Source organism: Rhinopithecus bieti, unplaced genomic scaffold, assembly GCF_001698545.2.
Source record: "Rhinopithecus bieti isolate Rb0 unplaced genomic scaffold, ASM169854v2 scaffold_1918, whole genome shotgun sequence".
Classification (NCBI taxonomy): Eukaryota; Metazoa; Chordata; class Mammalia; order Primates; family Cercopithecidae; genus Rhinopithecus; species Rhinopithecus bieti.
Genome location: NW_016803680.1, coordinates 2,622,975 through 2,638,286, shown reverse-complemented (window position 1 = coordinate 2,638,286; position 15,312 = coordinate 2,622,975). Strand labels below are relative to the sequence as shown.

The 15,312-nt window shown below is 44.8% G+C and overlaps 1 protein-coding gene across 5 annotated transcripts in view; it reads right to left on the bottom strand.

Moving 5' to 3' along the window:
• METTL9 (methyltransferase 9, His-X-His N1(pi)-histidine) overlaps positions 1-14,242 on the bottom strand; it is a 53,664-nt gene extending 39,422 nt beyond the window's left edge. For 2 of the 5 annotated variants that reach the window (XM_017850489.1, XM_017850499.1), the window contains exons 1-2: positions 13,822-14,242; positions 125-315 (exon numbers count right to left, since the gene is read on the bottom strand). In XM_017850489.1, the coding sequence (XP_017705978.1) occupies positions 125-315; positions 13,822-13,986 (356 nt within the window). In that variant the 5' untranslated portion in view covers positions 13,987-14,242. Of the gene's footprint in view, positions 1-124; positions 316-13,523; positions 13,630-13,821 lie in introns of all 5 variants that reach the window. The other 3 variants (XM_017850481.1, XM_017850464.1, XM_017850474.1) reach the window with 3 other exon arrangements.
• Positions 14,243-15,312: the final 1,070 nt, after the last annotated feature.

The following is a 15,312-nucleotide window of genomic DNA, read 5'->3' as shown; positions in this document are numbered from 1 at the left end:
TGACTAGTAGAAGTATTGTAGCTCAGGTAGTCAACATGCTGAACAAGATAACTTTTCTTTTTGTGTTTTTCCTTTTGTAAACCTAAGGATAAAGAAAAAAAATAAATGTTCAAGATTCACTTACCCATTGATAGATGTTCTAGACATAAACAGGCTAAAAACAGATGACACAAAAGAATGATATAATTGGATAAATAGCCAGCCCGATTTCTCAATGCTGTTGTTTAAGAAGATCTGTGTTCCTTGATCAAGGTAACTCTGAACAAAGACAGCCTGGAGTGATTCGCATAATTTCTCTCTGTTGCACACATACCACTAAAAAAAAAAGAAGAACAAAAATTAAAACACATAACCAAAGTGTCACCTAAGAAATCCAAAAACAAAAAACCAGAAGACTAAATCAAATCTAAGATTTCCAAATATTACCTACCATCTCATGATACTCTGAGAATAATCATTTCTTATACTCATATAACCTATAAAATATAAAGCACTTCTTCAGACATGACTTCTCATTTCATTTTCTTACAGCCCTCAAGGTAAGTAGAGTGGGTAAGGGAAGGGTGGAGAGGCCTTTGGGTCATTCAGCTTAGTAGGCAGCAGAACAAGACCATAGCTCAGGCACTCGGCCTCCCAGCCTAGTGCTTCAGTCACTGTATCCCTGAGATTTAGAAAGCTCTGCTGGCCTCTCTTTCACTGAGATTCAACATCAGAAGGCAAACAGCTGGCAGTATCCTTGTTTTTAGATAAGAAAACAGTCACATATTCCAATGCCTTAACTCAAAACCACCAAACAAACCCAAATAGCAAAGTAAGCAACAGAATTTAACACTCCAGTGACCAAATTAAGTTGCCTTTCTTCTTGTGGGCTATTTAAAAGAGATCTTTAGAAATCTTGAGGTGTGCTTTACAAATAGGTCATATGACACTCCTACAGAGGCAACACGTGCTCAAGAAAGATTAAGAAGTTACTTAAGGTCATACTGCAATCAATGAGAGAACCAAGTAGTAACATGCTAAGAACCAGATTTCCAGGAATTGGCTCTACCCAGAATCCACATTCTAGAACAAAATTCAAGAGCTTCACCTATAGATGAAATTTATAACCTTTCATAATAAATGAGTTAGCATACCAGAGAGGTGGGGAAGCAGACTGTATATCAGCTTTAGTGTCAGCCCCCAATCAAGTCCCAGCTCTGCCCTTCCTATGTGAGCTCAGACATATCACTTCATCTCTGAGCCTCCATTCATTTGTAGACTAGAGACATCACTGGTGTCTATCTATTCTGGTAGGGTACCACAAGGATTAAATAAGATAATGTAGGCAAGTCCTCAACATAACACAAAGCACATAGTGAGAATCCTACAATAATAATAGCAATGAGATTCCTCTAACATGGCCTGAGAAATAAGAGTAAGCCCCTTAGGTACAGTGATGAAACTACAAAGTATATCAGTTACTATTAACCCATTATCTGCCATGAAACACAAATTTTTCCCAGTCAGTCAACTGGCCAAGAGTAATTTGCTTCCCCCGACAAATATGACCTTTTATCAGCGGTAGACGTCCCCTAAGCGCCTGCACAATTGGTGGACCAGCTTTACAGTCATCCTAAGCTTACTAAATGTTCAGTGAAATCTTAAGTAACATTTCCGATGCTAATGTTAAAAGGAACTAGTTACAAATCAACACAAACAAACAGACACATTAAATCTCAGAGATTAATCATTTTACAAACTCTGTTCCCTAAACTGGGTAAACCAAGCCTTTCCAGTTGTGGACTGATTTGTGCTAATTTGCCATTTCATCACAGTTATCAAAACTGCTTGGACTTCATATATAAAACTATTTTATTTTCTTACTCTATATGACAAGCTATGAAGCTTTTTACATTCACTGCCTACATTTTTTTCCCGTGGTCTGAAAATGTTCTCGCTTAATGATTCTCTAATTCTTAATACTTATTGTGCCTGAAGTTATGCTCCAGTGCAGGTCATAAACCGTTTTTTATTATACTCATGACCTCCTGGTGCACATTCTGAACTCTGTAATATGGAGGCCACTCTGACTTTTATTTATTTTTTATTCTCTGAAATGGCTAATCAAGATGAAAGCCATCACCTTGATAATAGGCAATCAGGTGCATTCTATTAATGTGGATGAGAAGTCATTCAAGTGAAACAGAGGAGCTAAGAATTCCTTGGCATCCACTTGTAAATGGACTAGAACAATAGATTCTGACTTCCAGAACCAAGCAGGAACTGGCACCATTAACTGCAAATAGTGCTTTCAAGCACCAAGAGGAAAACTCAAGTTTTTAATAGCATTTTTCTCAATTCATCAACATTAACACGTGTGGTTGAACCTTTACTGTCACACAGGTCTTTCAGGAAAGAAACTGCCTACTGAACAGAATGTGCTACAGAACAAAAACAGATCAAAGCTCTTCTCTGTAAAAAGAAAGGTGAAACATATGTCCTTTCTGACCAAATGTCGATTTCACAGCAGCACTGCCAGAAAGTGAAAACAAGTCAAATGTCCATCAAATAGTGGATAAACAAGATGTGATAATAGATTCATATAAAATAATAGCATAGGCCGGGCGCGGTGGCTCAAGCCTGTAATCCCAGCACTTTGGGAGGCCGAGACAGGCGGATCGCGAGGTCAGGAGATCGAGACCATCCTGGCTAACACGGTGAAACCCCATCTCTACTAAAAAATACAAAAAACTAGCCGGGCGAGGTGGCGGGCGCCTGTAATCCCAGCTACTCGGGAGGCTGAGGCAGGAGAATGGCGTAAACCCGGGAGGCAGAGCTTGCAGTGAGCTGAGATCCGGCCACTGCACTCCAGCCTGGGTGACAGAGCGAGACTCCGTCTCAAAAAACAAACAAACAAACAAACAAAAATAATAATAGCATATTCTGCCATACAAAGGAATGAAGCACTACTTCATGCTCCAACATGGATGAACCTTGACAACATTATGCTAAGTGAAATAAGTCAGTCCACAAAAGACCGCATACCGTATAATTCCACTTCTGTGAAATGTCTTGAATATGCAAATTCAGAGATAGAAAAGTAGATGGCAGATTGTGGCTGCCAGGGGCTGGGGAGCTGGGACAATGTGGAGTGGCTGCTAATGGACATGAGGTTTCTTTTTGGGGTGATGAAATGTTCCAAAATTAATACTGATGATGGCTGCAGAATGCTGTGATTATACTAAAAATCAATGGATTGAACTCTTCAAAAGGATAAATTTCATGGTATGTGAATTATATCCCAATAAAACTGTTTTTTGAACACACACACACACACACCCCTCCCTAAATATGTAGGTGGCAGTTAGATCTTCCAGAAATTAAAAGTGACCTGAAAACATAAGTAACCTAGCAAACCTCTTAAAATACAAATTTTAAATGCAAATCTGATCACATCACTACCCTGCTTAACAGGAACCTTAGGATAACATTCAAAATGCTTAATATGGCTTACAAGGCCCTACACGATTTTTGTTCATTCTATGTCACCAGCCTCACCTCATGACATTCCCTACCAACCCATGACCCCTGGACCCTCACTCCATCACACTGCTCCACCCCTTCCTTCTTTTTTCTGGAAGGCCCCTTTCCCGTGGCTGTCTCACATGGTATTTGCTCTGCCCCCCACATTTCCCGCCACCTAACCCACTCTCTCTTCACCTGGTTCGTTCAACTTCAGCCTAAACACTTCCTAGGTATATTTTCCTTCAAAAAGAAAACATACCTAGGAAAGGCTAGGCTAGGCCCCTGTTCTCATACCCTTTCATACATCCCATTTGTCCCTTCGGTAATATTTGCAATCTCTGGATTGAATAATTGCAGACAATTGCATGTTCAGTGCCTATCTTCCTAGGTAGACTGAGAGCTTCATAAAGGCAGAGAAAATGAATGGCTTCAGTACCTGGCACAGATACAGACAAACAATAAGTGTTCATCTACAGGCAGTCTAAATAGATAGAATTTGGAGTTTCTAACAAAATCCTAGAGGAAACATAAGGATAACCACAGAGACCGCTGCCATGGGGTTTCTGTCAATTTCTCAAACTCTGCAAGGCCTTGCTTAAACCTAATTTTGCAAACAGTGGTTAAAGCTACCCACTCACCACACAATTACGTTACCGCAAGCAAGGAAGCAAGCGATGAAGGAAGACACCAACTGAGCACCTATCATGCACCAGGCACCAAGCCAAGTGCTTTACATTTCATCTACCACCTTGCAACTTCTGAACAAATGGGAAGCCTAGGGTCTCTAAGCAGCTCCAGCTGATTCAAGCTCCTGCTCCAGGTACCCGTTGTTTTACAAGCGTTTCTTTCAAAGAAGCTTCTCTTTGCTTAACTCTACCCAGTGTGTCTGCTAAAGAAAAGAAAGCAGGACTATCCTGCCAATTAAACAGCACTAGATGTGTGTAGAGAAAAGATAATCTGGTCTAGATAGTAACTGAAGTCCTGTAAGCCAGGGTTTCTCACCCTTCACACTACTGACATTTGGAGCTGAATGATCCTCTGTTTCAGGGGCTGGCCTGCACATTGTAGGCTGTTTAGCAGCATTCCTAGCACTTACCCATCAGGTTCCAGTAGCACTACCCCAAGGGACAGCCCAAAATGTCCCAGGCATTGCCAAATGTCCCCAGGAGGCAAAACTGCCACTGCTTGAGAACCCATACATGGATTTACCCACAAAATGTCACTGTACTGACTCTCCAGTAATGTTTCCCACTATCCCAGCTTAACTATGGTCTAGGGACTCCAGCTGACTGAATTAGAAGATGGACTCGCTCGCCTCAGGGAACCTACATTCCAGAGTGAAAATAAAATTAGAAACCAAGGGAAACAAGTAATGTGACTATGATCTTGAAGAGGAGCTTCAGAGCCTTAAAGGAGCAGTCACCTTGCCCTTAAGGTGAAATACCAAGGAGAGAGAAAATCTGCAGGAACCCCTGTAACCCAATGGGCAGGCCTCCTGGTTTCGCCTCTCTCCAGACAACCCAGCTTAGATAGAAAGCCATGCTGAGCTCACAGCACTGGGTGGCTTGTCTGTAGGCTCCCGTGTACTTTCAAGCAGGTGAATTCTTTGGTTTTGTTTGTTTGTTTTTGAGATGGAGTCTCCCTCTGTCGCCCAGGCTGGTGCGATCTTGGCTCACTGCAACCTCTGCCTCCTGGGTTCAAGCGATTCTCTCGCCTCAGCCTCCCAAGCAGCTGGGATTACAGGCACCCACCACCCCACCAGGCTAATTTTTGTATTTTTAGTAGAGACAGGATTTCATCATGTTGGTCAGGCTGGTCTCAATCGCCTGACCTCAGGTGATCCACCTGCCTCGGGCTCGCAAAGTGCTGGGATTACAGGTGTGAGCCGCCGCGCCCAGCTGCAGGTGAGCTTTTGAATGTGTGCCCCTCAAAGACTACAGAAACAAAGGTACACAGGCAAGAACAAAGTACTATGCTCGTTAAATTCACACACTGACAGGACTACGTGCCCGCCCTACTGTGAGGCTGGACTCCTTGGCTGCAGCCTATCATATCTGAAAAAGCATCTTATTAGCATCTGCCTTTAAAGCTCACTCAAATGTTGTTCGATCTAAATAAACAAGGAAATCTTTTAAATGACAAACTCTAATCAAATGAGAATGATTACATTCAGTCATCTGCTGATGCCAAGTACAGAACAGGATGTGGTAACTAAACATAACATCTAAAAATTACAGTAAACAGCAATATTCTCCCTACTGGCAACACAACTGTGAAGACACTAATAATTGGCCAGGTAGTAAACAGCCAAATCAGGTGGCTGCCAGGCATTCTGAATACGTCTGACAGTTTTCGCCAAAGTGATTAAATATTAGGTCATATTGTGTTAAAAATTTCCTGGCTGGCTACGGTGGCTCACACCTGTAATCCCAGCACTTTGGAGGCCAAGGTGGGCAGATCACTTGAGGTCAAGAGTTCAAGACCAGCCTGGCCAACATGGTGAAACCCTGTCTCTACTAAAAATACAAAAATTAGCCAGGTGTGGCGGCAGGCACCTGTAATCCCAGCTACTAGGGAGGTTGAGGCAAAAGAATCACTTGAACCCGGGAGATGGAGGTGGTAGTGAGCCCAGACTGTGCCACTGCACTCCATTCCGGGTGACAGAGCAAGACTCTGTCTCAAAAAAGGAAAAAAAAAATTTTCATTAAGCCCATGAACTCCTCCTAATATTTATATAACATTATATATATATATTTATATATATATTAAAAAAGTTTTATATGGTTGATGAATCACTCGTTCAAAGCAGGAATGCAATTTTCCTATAAAATTATATTTGCTGATCAGACCAAAGAATACGGTTAAAAGTTTTCTGAAATTATTTTGGAGTTTATCAACTAATCAAACGTGATATATAACATATCCAAAATACAACATTCCCAAAATACAAAGGATTTAAGCACACTAGCAGAGTCAGAAAGTCATTTTTAAAACCGACTGATTTTAGATAACGTGGTATAATAAAAAATACAGATTTGGTCTTTCTCCCAGGTTCCTGATAGAGTTCCTAAAACCCTTAGAGAATCTCAGATGATAAGGATATCTTTTGTATGCTAACAATATGACTCCTGATAGGGGTGGGAGACCCAAATAGCTTCAGGATAGGGACCAGGCTGTGGGTACAAGGTTCAAACTTTCAGCCCCACCTTCCAATCTCTAAGGATGGGAAAGGAGTTGAAGACTGAGTCCAATCATGCCTATGTAATGACACCCCTAAACTACGGGGTCCTGGGAGTTTTTGGGTTGCTGAATACATTGATATGATGGTTGGGTGGCTCATCGGAGGAAAGAGAAACTCTACACCACCTCCCACACCTCACCCTATGCACCTCTTCCACTTGGCTGTTCCCCGATTGTATCCTTTGTAATAAACCAGTAAACCTAGGTGGGTTTTTTTAATTATTATTTTGAGACGGAGTCTCGCTCTGTCGCTCAGGCTGGAGTGCAGCGGCACGATCCTGGCTCACTGCGACCTCCGCCTCCAGGGTTCAAGCGATTCTCCTGCCTCAGCCTCCCCAATAGCTGGGACTACAGGTGCCTGCCACTATGCCCAGCTAATTTTTTGTATTTTTAGTAGAGATCAGGTTTCACTGTGTTAGCCAGGATGGTCTTGATCTTCTGACCTCATGATCCACCCACCTTAGCCTCCCCAAGTGCTGGGATTACAGGCGTGAGCCACCGCACCCAGCTAATTTTCTGTATTTTTAGTAGAGACCAGGTTTCACCATGTTAGCCAGGATGGTCTTGATCTCCTGACCTTGTGATCCACCCACCTCAGCCTCCCGAAGTGCTAGGATTACAGGTGTGAGCCATTGCGCCCCTAAGTATTTTCCCAAGTTCTATGAGTCATTCTGTTATAGGAAATTATGGGGTGGGGTGGGGTAGGGTGAAGGTAGAGTTGTGGGAACTCCCAAATTTGTGGTCAAGTTGGACAAAAGCACTGGTAGCCTGGGGACCCAGGACTTGCAGCTGGCCTCTGAAGTGAGGGCAGTCTTGTGGGACTGAGCCCTTAACTCTGTAAAGCATGACCCTAACTCCAGGTAGTTAGTGTCAGAACAGGATTGAACAATTAAACACCCACTTGGTGATGCAAAAATAAAAATGGCTGATGTCAGGAAAAAAAGACAACACATGTAAGAATCTTTTTTCAACTTTAAGCCTTACAAAAAGCATGCACAAACCAGATAAAGGCCAGAACTTCAAGCAGCTGTCCTATTCTCATCTAATTCACAAACTGCAAAATCTTCAACTAGCATTGTGCACACAGCTACCTAATTTCAGTGTCCACAGAGTCCTCAATAGAATGAGGGCAGTTTCCTATTCAGAAGGTAAGCCTAGGCCTGGAGCAGTGGCTCACACCTGTAATCCCAGCACTTTGGGAGACTGAGGCAGGAGGACTGCTTGAGGCCAGGAGTTTGAGAGCAGCCCGAACAACATGGCAAGACCCTGTCTCTACAAAAAATTTAGAAGCTACTCAGGAGACCAAGGCAGGAGGATCTACTGAGGCCAGGAGTTTGAGGCTGCAGTGAGCTATGATCGGGCCACTGCATTCCAGCCTGGGTGACAGGGCCAGAACCTGTTTCTAAAAAACAAAAACAAAACAAAAAAAAAATGAAGGCAAGCCTATTTTTACCACCCCACAGACAACACAAGGTTTACTAGAAGGGGCATCATAAAGCAGGAGAAAATGTGTTGCCTTGAAACCAGACAAAGCTAGGTGCAAAGCCCAACTCTATCATCCATTAACTCTGCGCCATTGAGCAAGTCTCTTATCTCTCTCAGCCTCACTCTCCCATATGTAAAGTGCGGATGATACCACCAACCTCTGAGAGTTCTATGAGGACCACTGGGGATAATATATTTGAAGTGCCTGGCACACAATAGAAGGCCAGTAACTGTTCATATTTCCTTCCCCTTTCTCTCCAAGGCAAGGGCTGGTCAGAGGAGAAGTGCAGTTCAAGGGAATGCCTAAAAACCACACTGTAGGTCTGGGCATCCAGCCACTCTCAAAAGAAATGGGTAATCAAAGACCCAAGGCATTCAGTGCTACCAAAAACAATCAGAAAAGCTCCACTGCTCAGGGTCTATGAACACAGAATCTTTCTGAGTTGGCCAGACCAACTCCATCAACAGACCTTGACAGCTAAGGATTCAAAACTCACATTCTAAGATTTTACAATGCAATCAACTCAGTCCAGACATTTCACCATAGACACCTTGCATTTAAGCACAGCACAGGAGTAAACATTCAGACCATTCACCATTTTCCCACAAACAATATAAACCCAACCCATAACCTCTTTATGTGAGATTTCAATGTGTAGAGTGATAGGCACCCTCATATCCATGAGGGGAATCAATTAAAACAGATTAAATTGCTTCAGCTTTGATTTAATAACAAATTACTGACAATCCTCATTGCAAATACTAAGTACTCACTCCCTGTAGGACAGGATAATCCTAAAATTTTAACAAAGCTTCAGAGGGTCTACACAACAGAGCTTTTTACTGGACGCCATTAGGGTCTTCTAGGGCACCTCCAAAGAGAAACATAAAGATTCCTGGTATATCCAGCACAAGAAAGAGATCCTAACATTCTGTGAAATTGAAGCAAACACTTGTTGGGGTTTCAACACAGATTATGAGGAAGGAAAGAAATCCTTTCCGAAGTCTCTTTGGTATTCAGCTGCAAAGGCCTCCAGACTCTCGAAGGCAGTTCAGAGGAAGACACCAATCCATCAGTGCCTGTCCGGCTTAGCTGGCTGACTATCCTTGAAGCATTGTTAACTCATGCCTGACTCCAGTCTGCCTCCACAAGGTAAATGAGGGGTAAAGGGACAGGAAACACTCCGTCCTTTAGCACAGTGTTTGGTTCTGGCTAGGCTGTCCAAGTATTTTTTCATTTGGGGGAAAAAAAGGATTTTAATTCTTTCTTGAATTCATCATCACTTGTGGCATAGCACAGTTCTGAGCTTATACAAGAAAGTGAAAAAATAAGTCACTCATATACACATACTTGCAATTTTAAGTTACACCTTAATAATTCTGGATATTGAATGTTATCTGTGCTTTTAAAACACCTTGCAGTATGTCACCTGGAGAAATCGTTGTGGTTTGGTTCAGCGAGTTCTAAAACAATTTTTTCACTCCATCAATTGAGAAGCTATTGAACGGCTATTATTACCAAGAACCTGGGGCCTATGGGTCCTTTCATAGTTTCAGTAGCTCCATAATAGATGCATTAACTTTAAGCACTAGGTGCAATGCAACAAAAAGAATAGATCCTAAGTTTTTTTGTTGTTGTCTTTTTAAATTCTGAGTCTGCCAACATTGAAAAGTGACAATATCTACTAGTTTCTCACTGCCTGCCTCTATTTCTTCCCAGTGAGTCAATCTACTCACCCTGCAACCTGTGATTAAGAATATGCTGTTGGAGGCTGGGTACAGTGGCTCACTCCTGTAATCCCAGCATTGTGGGAAGCCGATGTGGGTGGATCACTGAGGCCAGGAGTTCAAGACAAGCCTGGCCAACATGGTGAAACCCTGTCTCTACTAAACTACAAGAAAAGTAGCCAGGTGTGCTGGCGCACGCCTATAATCCCAGCTACTGGGAGGCTGAGGCATGAGAATCGCTTGAACCCAGGAGGTCGAGGCTGCAGCGAGCCGAGATTGTGCCACTACACTCTAGCCTGGGCGACAGACGGAGACCCTGTCTCCAAAAAAAAAAGAAAAAAAGCTGTTAAGAAAGCTGGGAATTTCTTGCAAAAATTATTTATTCTGTAAGAAGCCACATAGTAAATGTTTTAGGCTTGCAGGCCATACAGTAGCAAATATGCTGCTGTTGTAGCCCGGGAGCTTGCCGATCACAGGTAAATGAATGTGGTAGTTCTCTTTCAATAAAACTTTATTTGTGGGCTGGGCGTGGTACCTCACACCTGTAATCGCAGCACTTTAGGAGGCCCAGGCAGAAGGATTACTTGAGGGCAGGAGTTCAAGATCAGCCTAACCAACACAGTGAAACCCCATCTCTATTGAAAAATACAAAAATTAGCTGGGTGTGGTGGCATGCACCTGTAATCCCAGCTACTCAGGAGGCTGAGACATGAGAATTACTTGAACCTGGGAGGCAGAGGTTGCAGTGAACCAAAATTGGGCCACTGCACTCCAGCCTGGGTGACAGAGCGAGACTCCATCTCAAAAAAAAAAAAAAATTTATTTGTGGACACAAATAAATTTGAATTTCATAAATGAAATTTCATGTATTACAAAATGTTATTTTGATATTTTCTTGGTAACCATTTAAAAAATGTAAAACTATTCTTATTTCATAGGCTGTAAATATATGTCTGTGAGACCAGTCTGGCCTCTGGGCCACTTTCCTGCTCTAAGTGAAACCCTGCTTCTTGCTTGCCTAAAGTGAAACATAATCCCAGTTTTGAAGCTAGCACACCAAACCAAGTTACTAAAATGGCACTGCTACTACAGTTTTAGAGCAGCTTTAGCCCAAAGGAGCCTTGCCTCTCCAAACTACACTAACAAAATAGCAATTTTTAATGAATAAACATTGCCCAAGATCTCTCTTTTAAGCACAGAATCCTCCATCATAATTCCCTAATAAAATAACCAGAAGGAAAACTTGCGCTAAGTAAGGTTCAATCAAATCCACAACCCTACTTTTATGCAACTCCAAAAGAACCAGATGTGGCTGGCTATGGAACTCACACACCCAACGGAACACTTAGAAGACCTTGTATAAAACTATTAATCTGAAGGAGGAAAAACAGTTACAGTTACTTCACAAACAACAAAGTCATAAGGCAAACACAGGATCCCTGAATATTAAGTGGAAAACAAATTATCAACTCAGCCACAGTGCAGAAAGGACAGCTTCCTACTTTATCTCATGGTGGTTTCTACACAGCTTTCTTCTGTTGATTTTAATCTTTATTCATGGACTATTATCTTCACAATATGAATGTATTCATGTCAAAATAATGTCTGGATTCATTATTCTAAGGAAAAGAGTTGACCCCTCCTCCAAATATTCAGAAAATACCAGATTAAGTCTTCACCCTAAAGAAATTATCTGCCCAGTTGTTAGTGAAGGGGTACACACACGCACGCACACACACACAATATAAATATGGTATCTGAAATAAATGTACCTGAAACCAGTATTAGTCTTCATTAGAACCTAATAGATTCAGCTTTAAAAAGGTACACAATTAGAAAAGTATCCTCTGCTGGCAGATATTCTGAGGCTATGTCTACAGCTGTAATTCCACCTCCATACAAATCAGTGTTGAAATAGTGTTTCAATTTTTAAGATAAGTGCAATTCTTTTAGGAGCAACGAAAACATATCAAGTGGCTGCAGGAGGGGTAATCATGATAAGTGTTATCATAAATACCAATAGCTAAGAGACTCAATCATAATCCCACATCAATGGAGATAAACCGCTTTTCTCCTATCCAGCACCTTATTTCTATCAACTGCTTAAAATGTTAAAATGACATTTCTAATTCATTGTCTACACCGTTGTTCCATATGTGACATTCTGATAACTGTACAGTACTTTGAGTTGTCTCTATATGAACTAGTATAAGTAAATAATCCATAGGAATAAATGTGGTTTTGTAATTTAAGCTTACGTACATTCCTAACCATATCATACAAGTGATCAATGATACTGATATTGCACCTAACAAACTGCAATGGCTGGAGGCTTTCACAAAAATTTACAGAAATTTAGCATTCCTTTACAAATAGAAAAAAGCCCAATATAAATATTACTAAAAACGAAATGCTACTTTTCTAAATTGCTCTATCTCCTTCTTAGACAATTCTCTACCCTCATTAAAACACATGAAATCAACCTGGGTGTAAATTCTCTGAACACCTGGCATAATAAAAAAGTAACGTAGGAAAATGAGAAATATATGAAAATGATGAGACACAAGATGATATAGGGAATAATTAGTGCTCTATGGAAAAGCAAAATGTTCTATAAATGCTAGCTATGACAAGACAACACTCTGGCAGAGTTCAAAAGCCTCTTTTCAATGAATTTAACATTAACTGCAAACTATGTTAAGGTCAAATACGAAGTATCTCACTTAATTCTACAGTTAACCTGTACACGTTTAAGTGGCACAAGACTGAGCTAATGAAAAGCCTACCTATCAGGTCACAGCGCAACGCTCACGATGCATAACAACTCCCTCCCGTCCCGTTCGGTTTTAAAAACGCTTCCTGTAAAACTTGCATAATCTTCCTCCTCATCACACACAATCTTTCCAGCAGGCTGAGTAAATCCAAGTTTAAAGGAGATCTCTGCTAGGTAGGAGGGGAAGGTTCCGTAGGATGGGAGCGACAACCTGTCAAACCCATTTTTTAAGCGCTTAGGGGGAAATGTCACCCGAATCATCCCGGAGAATTCAATGGCTTGCGATGTACAGTTACATTTCTTTTATGACCCTTTGTACGTTCTGGGATTCAACGAGACAAAAAGAGGGGCTGGCTTTTCGTTTTGTTTCTCGGGGGTAATGGATCTGGCCGGGTCTCTTCAGTCTCAGGCCTCGCTGCCAGGCGGGCGCCCCCGGTCACGCTCTGGCCCCAAAGTTCCCCAGTCCCGCCGCCGGGTGTCCGCAGTCACCGCCCGGGACCCAGGAACAATGCGGGGCTCCGGGGCGCTCGCGATCGGGCCCGGGAGGGGGAAGGGGAGGCCATGCCCCGCCTGCGCCGCGGAACAAAAGGCGCTCGCGGGGCCGGGCCCGGGTGCCCGGGGCTTGCGGAACCGACGCCCGGCGGGGAAGGCGCGGGGAAAACTTTCCGAGAGGCCGAGGCGGAGGGGCAAGGGTCGGGCCGCCCCCTCGCAGAACCGCCCCGCACAATAGCCGGGCCCAGCGCGGGAAGGCGGGCCGCCACGCCCCCGCCCCGGCCCCAGCCCCGACCCGTACCTGGTCGTTCTCCTTCCTGCCGCCCGCGGCCGTCGCCGGCCCGCCCGGGCCGCTCGTCATGTTCACGTACAGGGAGCGGGTGAGCGGGCTCCGCAGCGTCCACATCCTCTGCGCCAGCCACACGGACGCCAGGCTCAGGCACAGCCAGCCCGCCAGCAGTCGAAAACTTTCCGAGAGGCCGAGGCGGAGGGGCAAGGGTCGGGCCGCCCCCTCGCAGAACCGCCCCGCACAATAGCCGGGCCCAGCGCGGGAAGGCGGGCCGCCACGCCCCCGCCCCGGCCCCAGCCCCGACCCGTACCTGGTCGTTCTCCTTCCTGCCGCCCGCGGCCGTCGCCGGCCCGCCCGGGCCGCTCGTCATGTTCACGTACAGGGAGCGGGTGAGCGGGCTCCGCAGCGTCCACATCCTCTGCGCCAGCCACACGGACGCCAGGCTCAGGCACAGCCAGCCCGCCAGCAGTCTCATCGGGGGCCGCGGCAGCTCGCTCCGATCACCGCCGGCGCCGGGGCGAGGAGGAGGAGGAGGCACCGCCGCCTCCGGCCACAGCCGCCACCGCCCGAGCTCGAGCCATCGCGTCCGACTTGCCCATCCAGCCCCCTTCAGGGCAGAGGCTGGGGGTGGGGAGGTGCAGCCGGCGCGCAGCCTCGGCTCCTCCCCATTCCCTTCCGACCGCGGAACGCCACTGCCCCCTGCACCAGTTTCTACCCGGAGCACTTAAGAGCGGCCGCGGCGCTTTCTCCCCCACCGCCATCCCTCGGTCCAATGAGCGGGCCGCTGGGAGGCGGGACAAAGGGAGCGCGCATCCGCCCGGGGCGCGTTCTCGTGTCCCGGCCCTGCCTCGGCTTCTGGTAATGGCGGAGGTGCTTTTAATTTTTCTGAGGGGTGAGGAGATCACTTCCGAAGGCGATAACTGCAGCCCTCCTGCCCCTCTAAGGTGGTGCCGGAAGGACCTCTAGTCTTTCCTTGCCTTAGTCGTTATCTCTCGATCGTCATCCCACTCCACGGCGGGACTTTGACCGGGTCGTGCAGTTAACTCCGGGGGCGCAAAGAGGGGAGTCATTCCTTTTGTGCATCCTGACACACACACAGGTTCTTCCCGGAGACGACTGCTGCCAGTACTGGTTACCCGCTCGGATGCGTAGTTTCCAGTTTGCATTTAGAACCGACCTGCTAGACTCCCTCCTCTCCTCTCCCCTTCCCACCTCGACGACCCGCCTGCCCCGTGCTCCAAGCCTGAGAAGTTGCTGGGTACGTGTTTCTATAAGGAATGAGTGAAAATTCTGCCTTTTAGGGAAGCTACCGCAGCTGGGGTACCCACAAGTAATGTTTTAGGTGTATTGATGGCCCTGCCCAAGAATGAAGACCTCAAGTTAGACTCCTTGGCCGACTTGTTTCCTTGAATTAACACAGGGAAGTTGGACCCAACACTTAGAGCGAACTCAGCTCTGGGAGCAGTGTTTAACCCGGATATTTATTTGATCAGCTATAGCACGAGAAGACGTAGCAACATTTCAGAACTGAAGGGTTAAGTACACTGTGTTCCTGTGACTGCAGTTCTTCCTGCTGATACCCACGCCACAATTAAGGAGTAGCATATTTCGTGGGGGTCCCTAACTTTAATACTTTCCTAGGTTTGTTTGGAAAGTGCTTTTAACTGCACCAGAAATAATGTGTCTAAGTTCAAAACAAAAGAAGTAAACCTTTTGGTTAATTGGATGTTGCGCATCAGAGATTTTCATTTATGAAATAGTGGGGTGGTGAGCCACAGATCTGGAACAAAATCATTCTTTA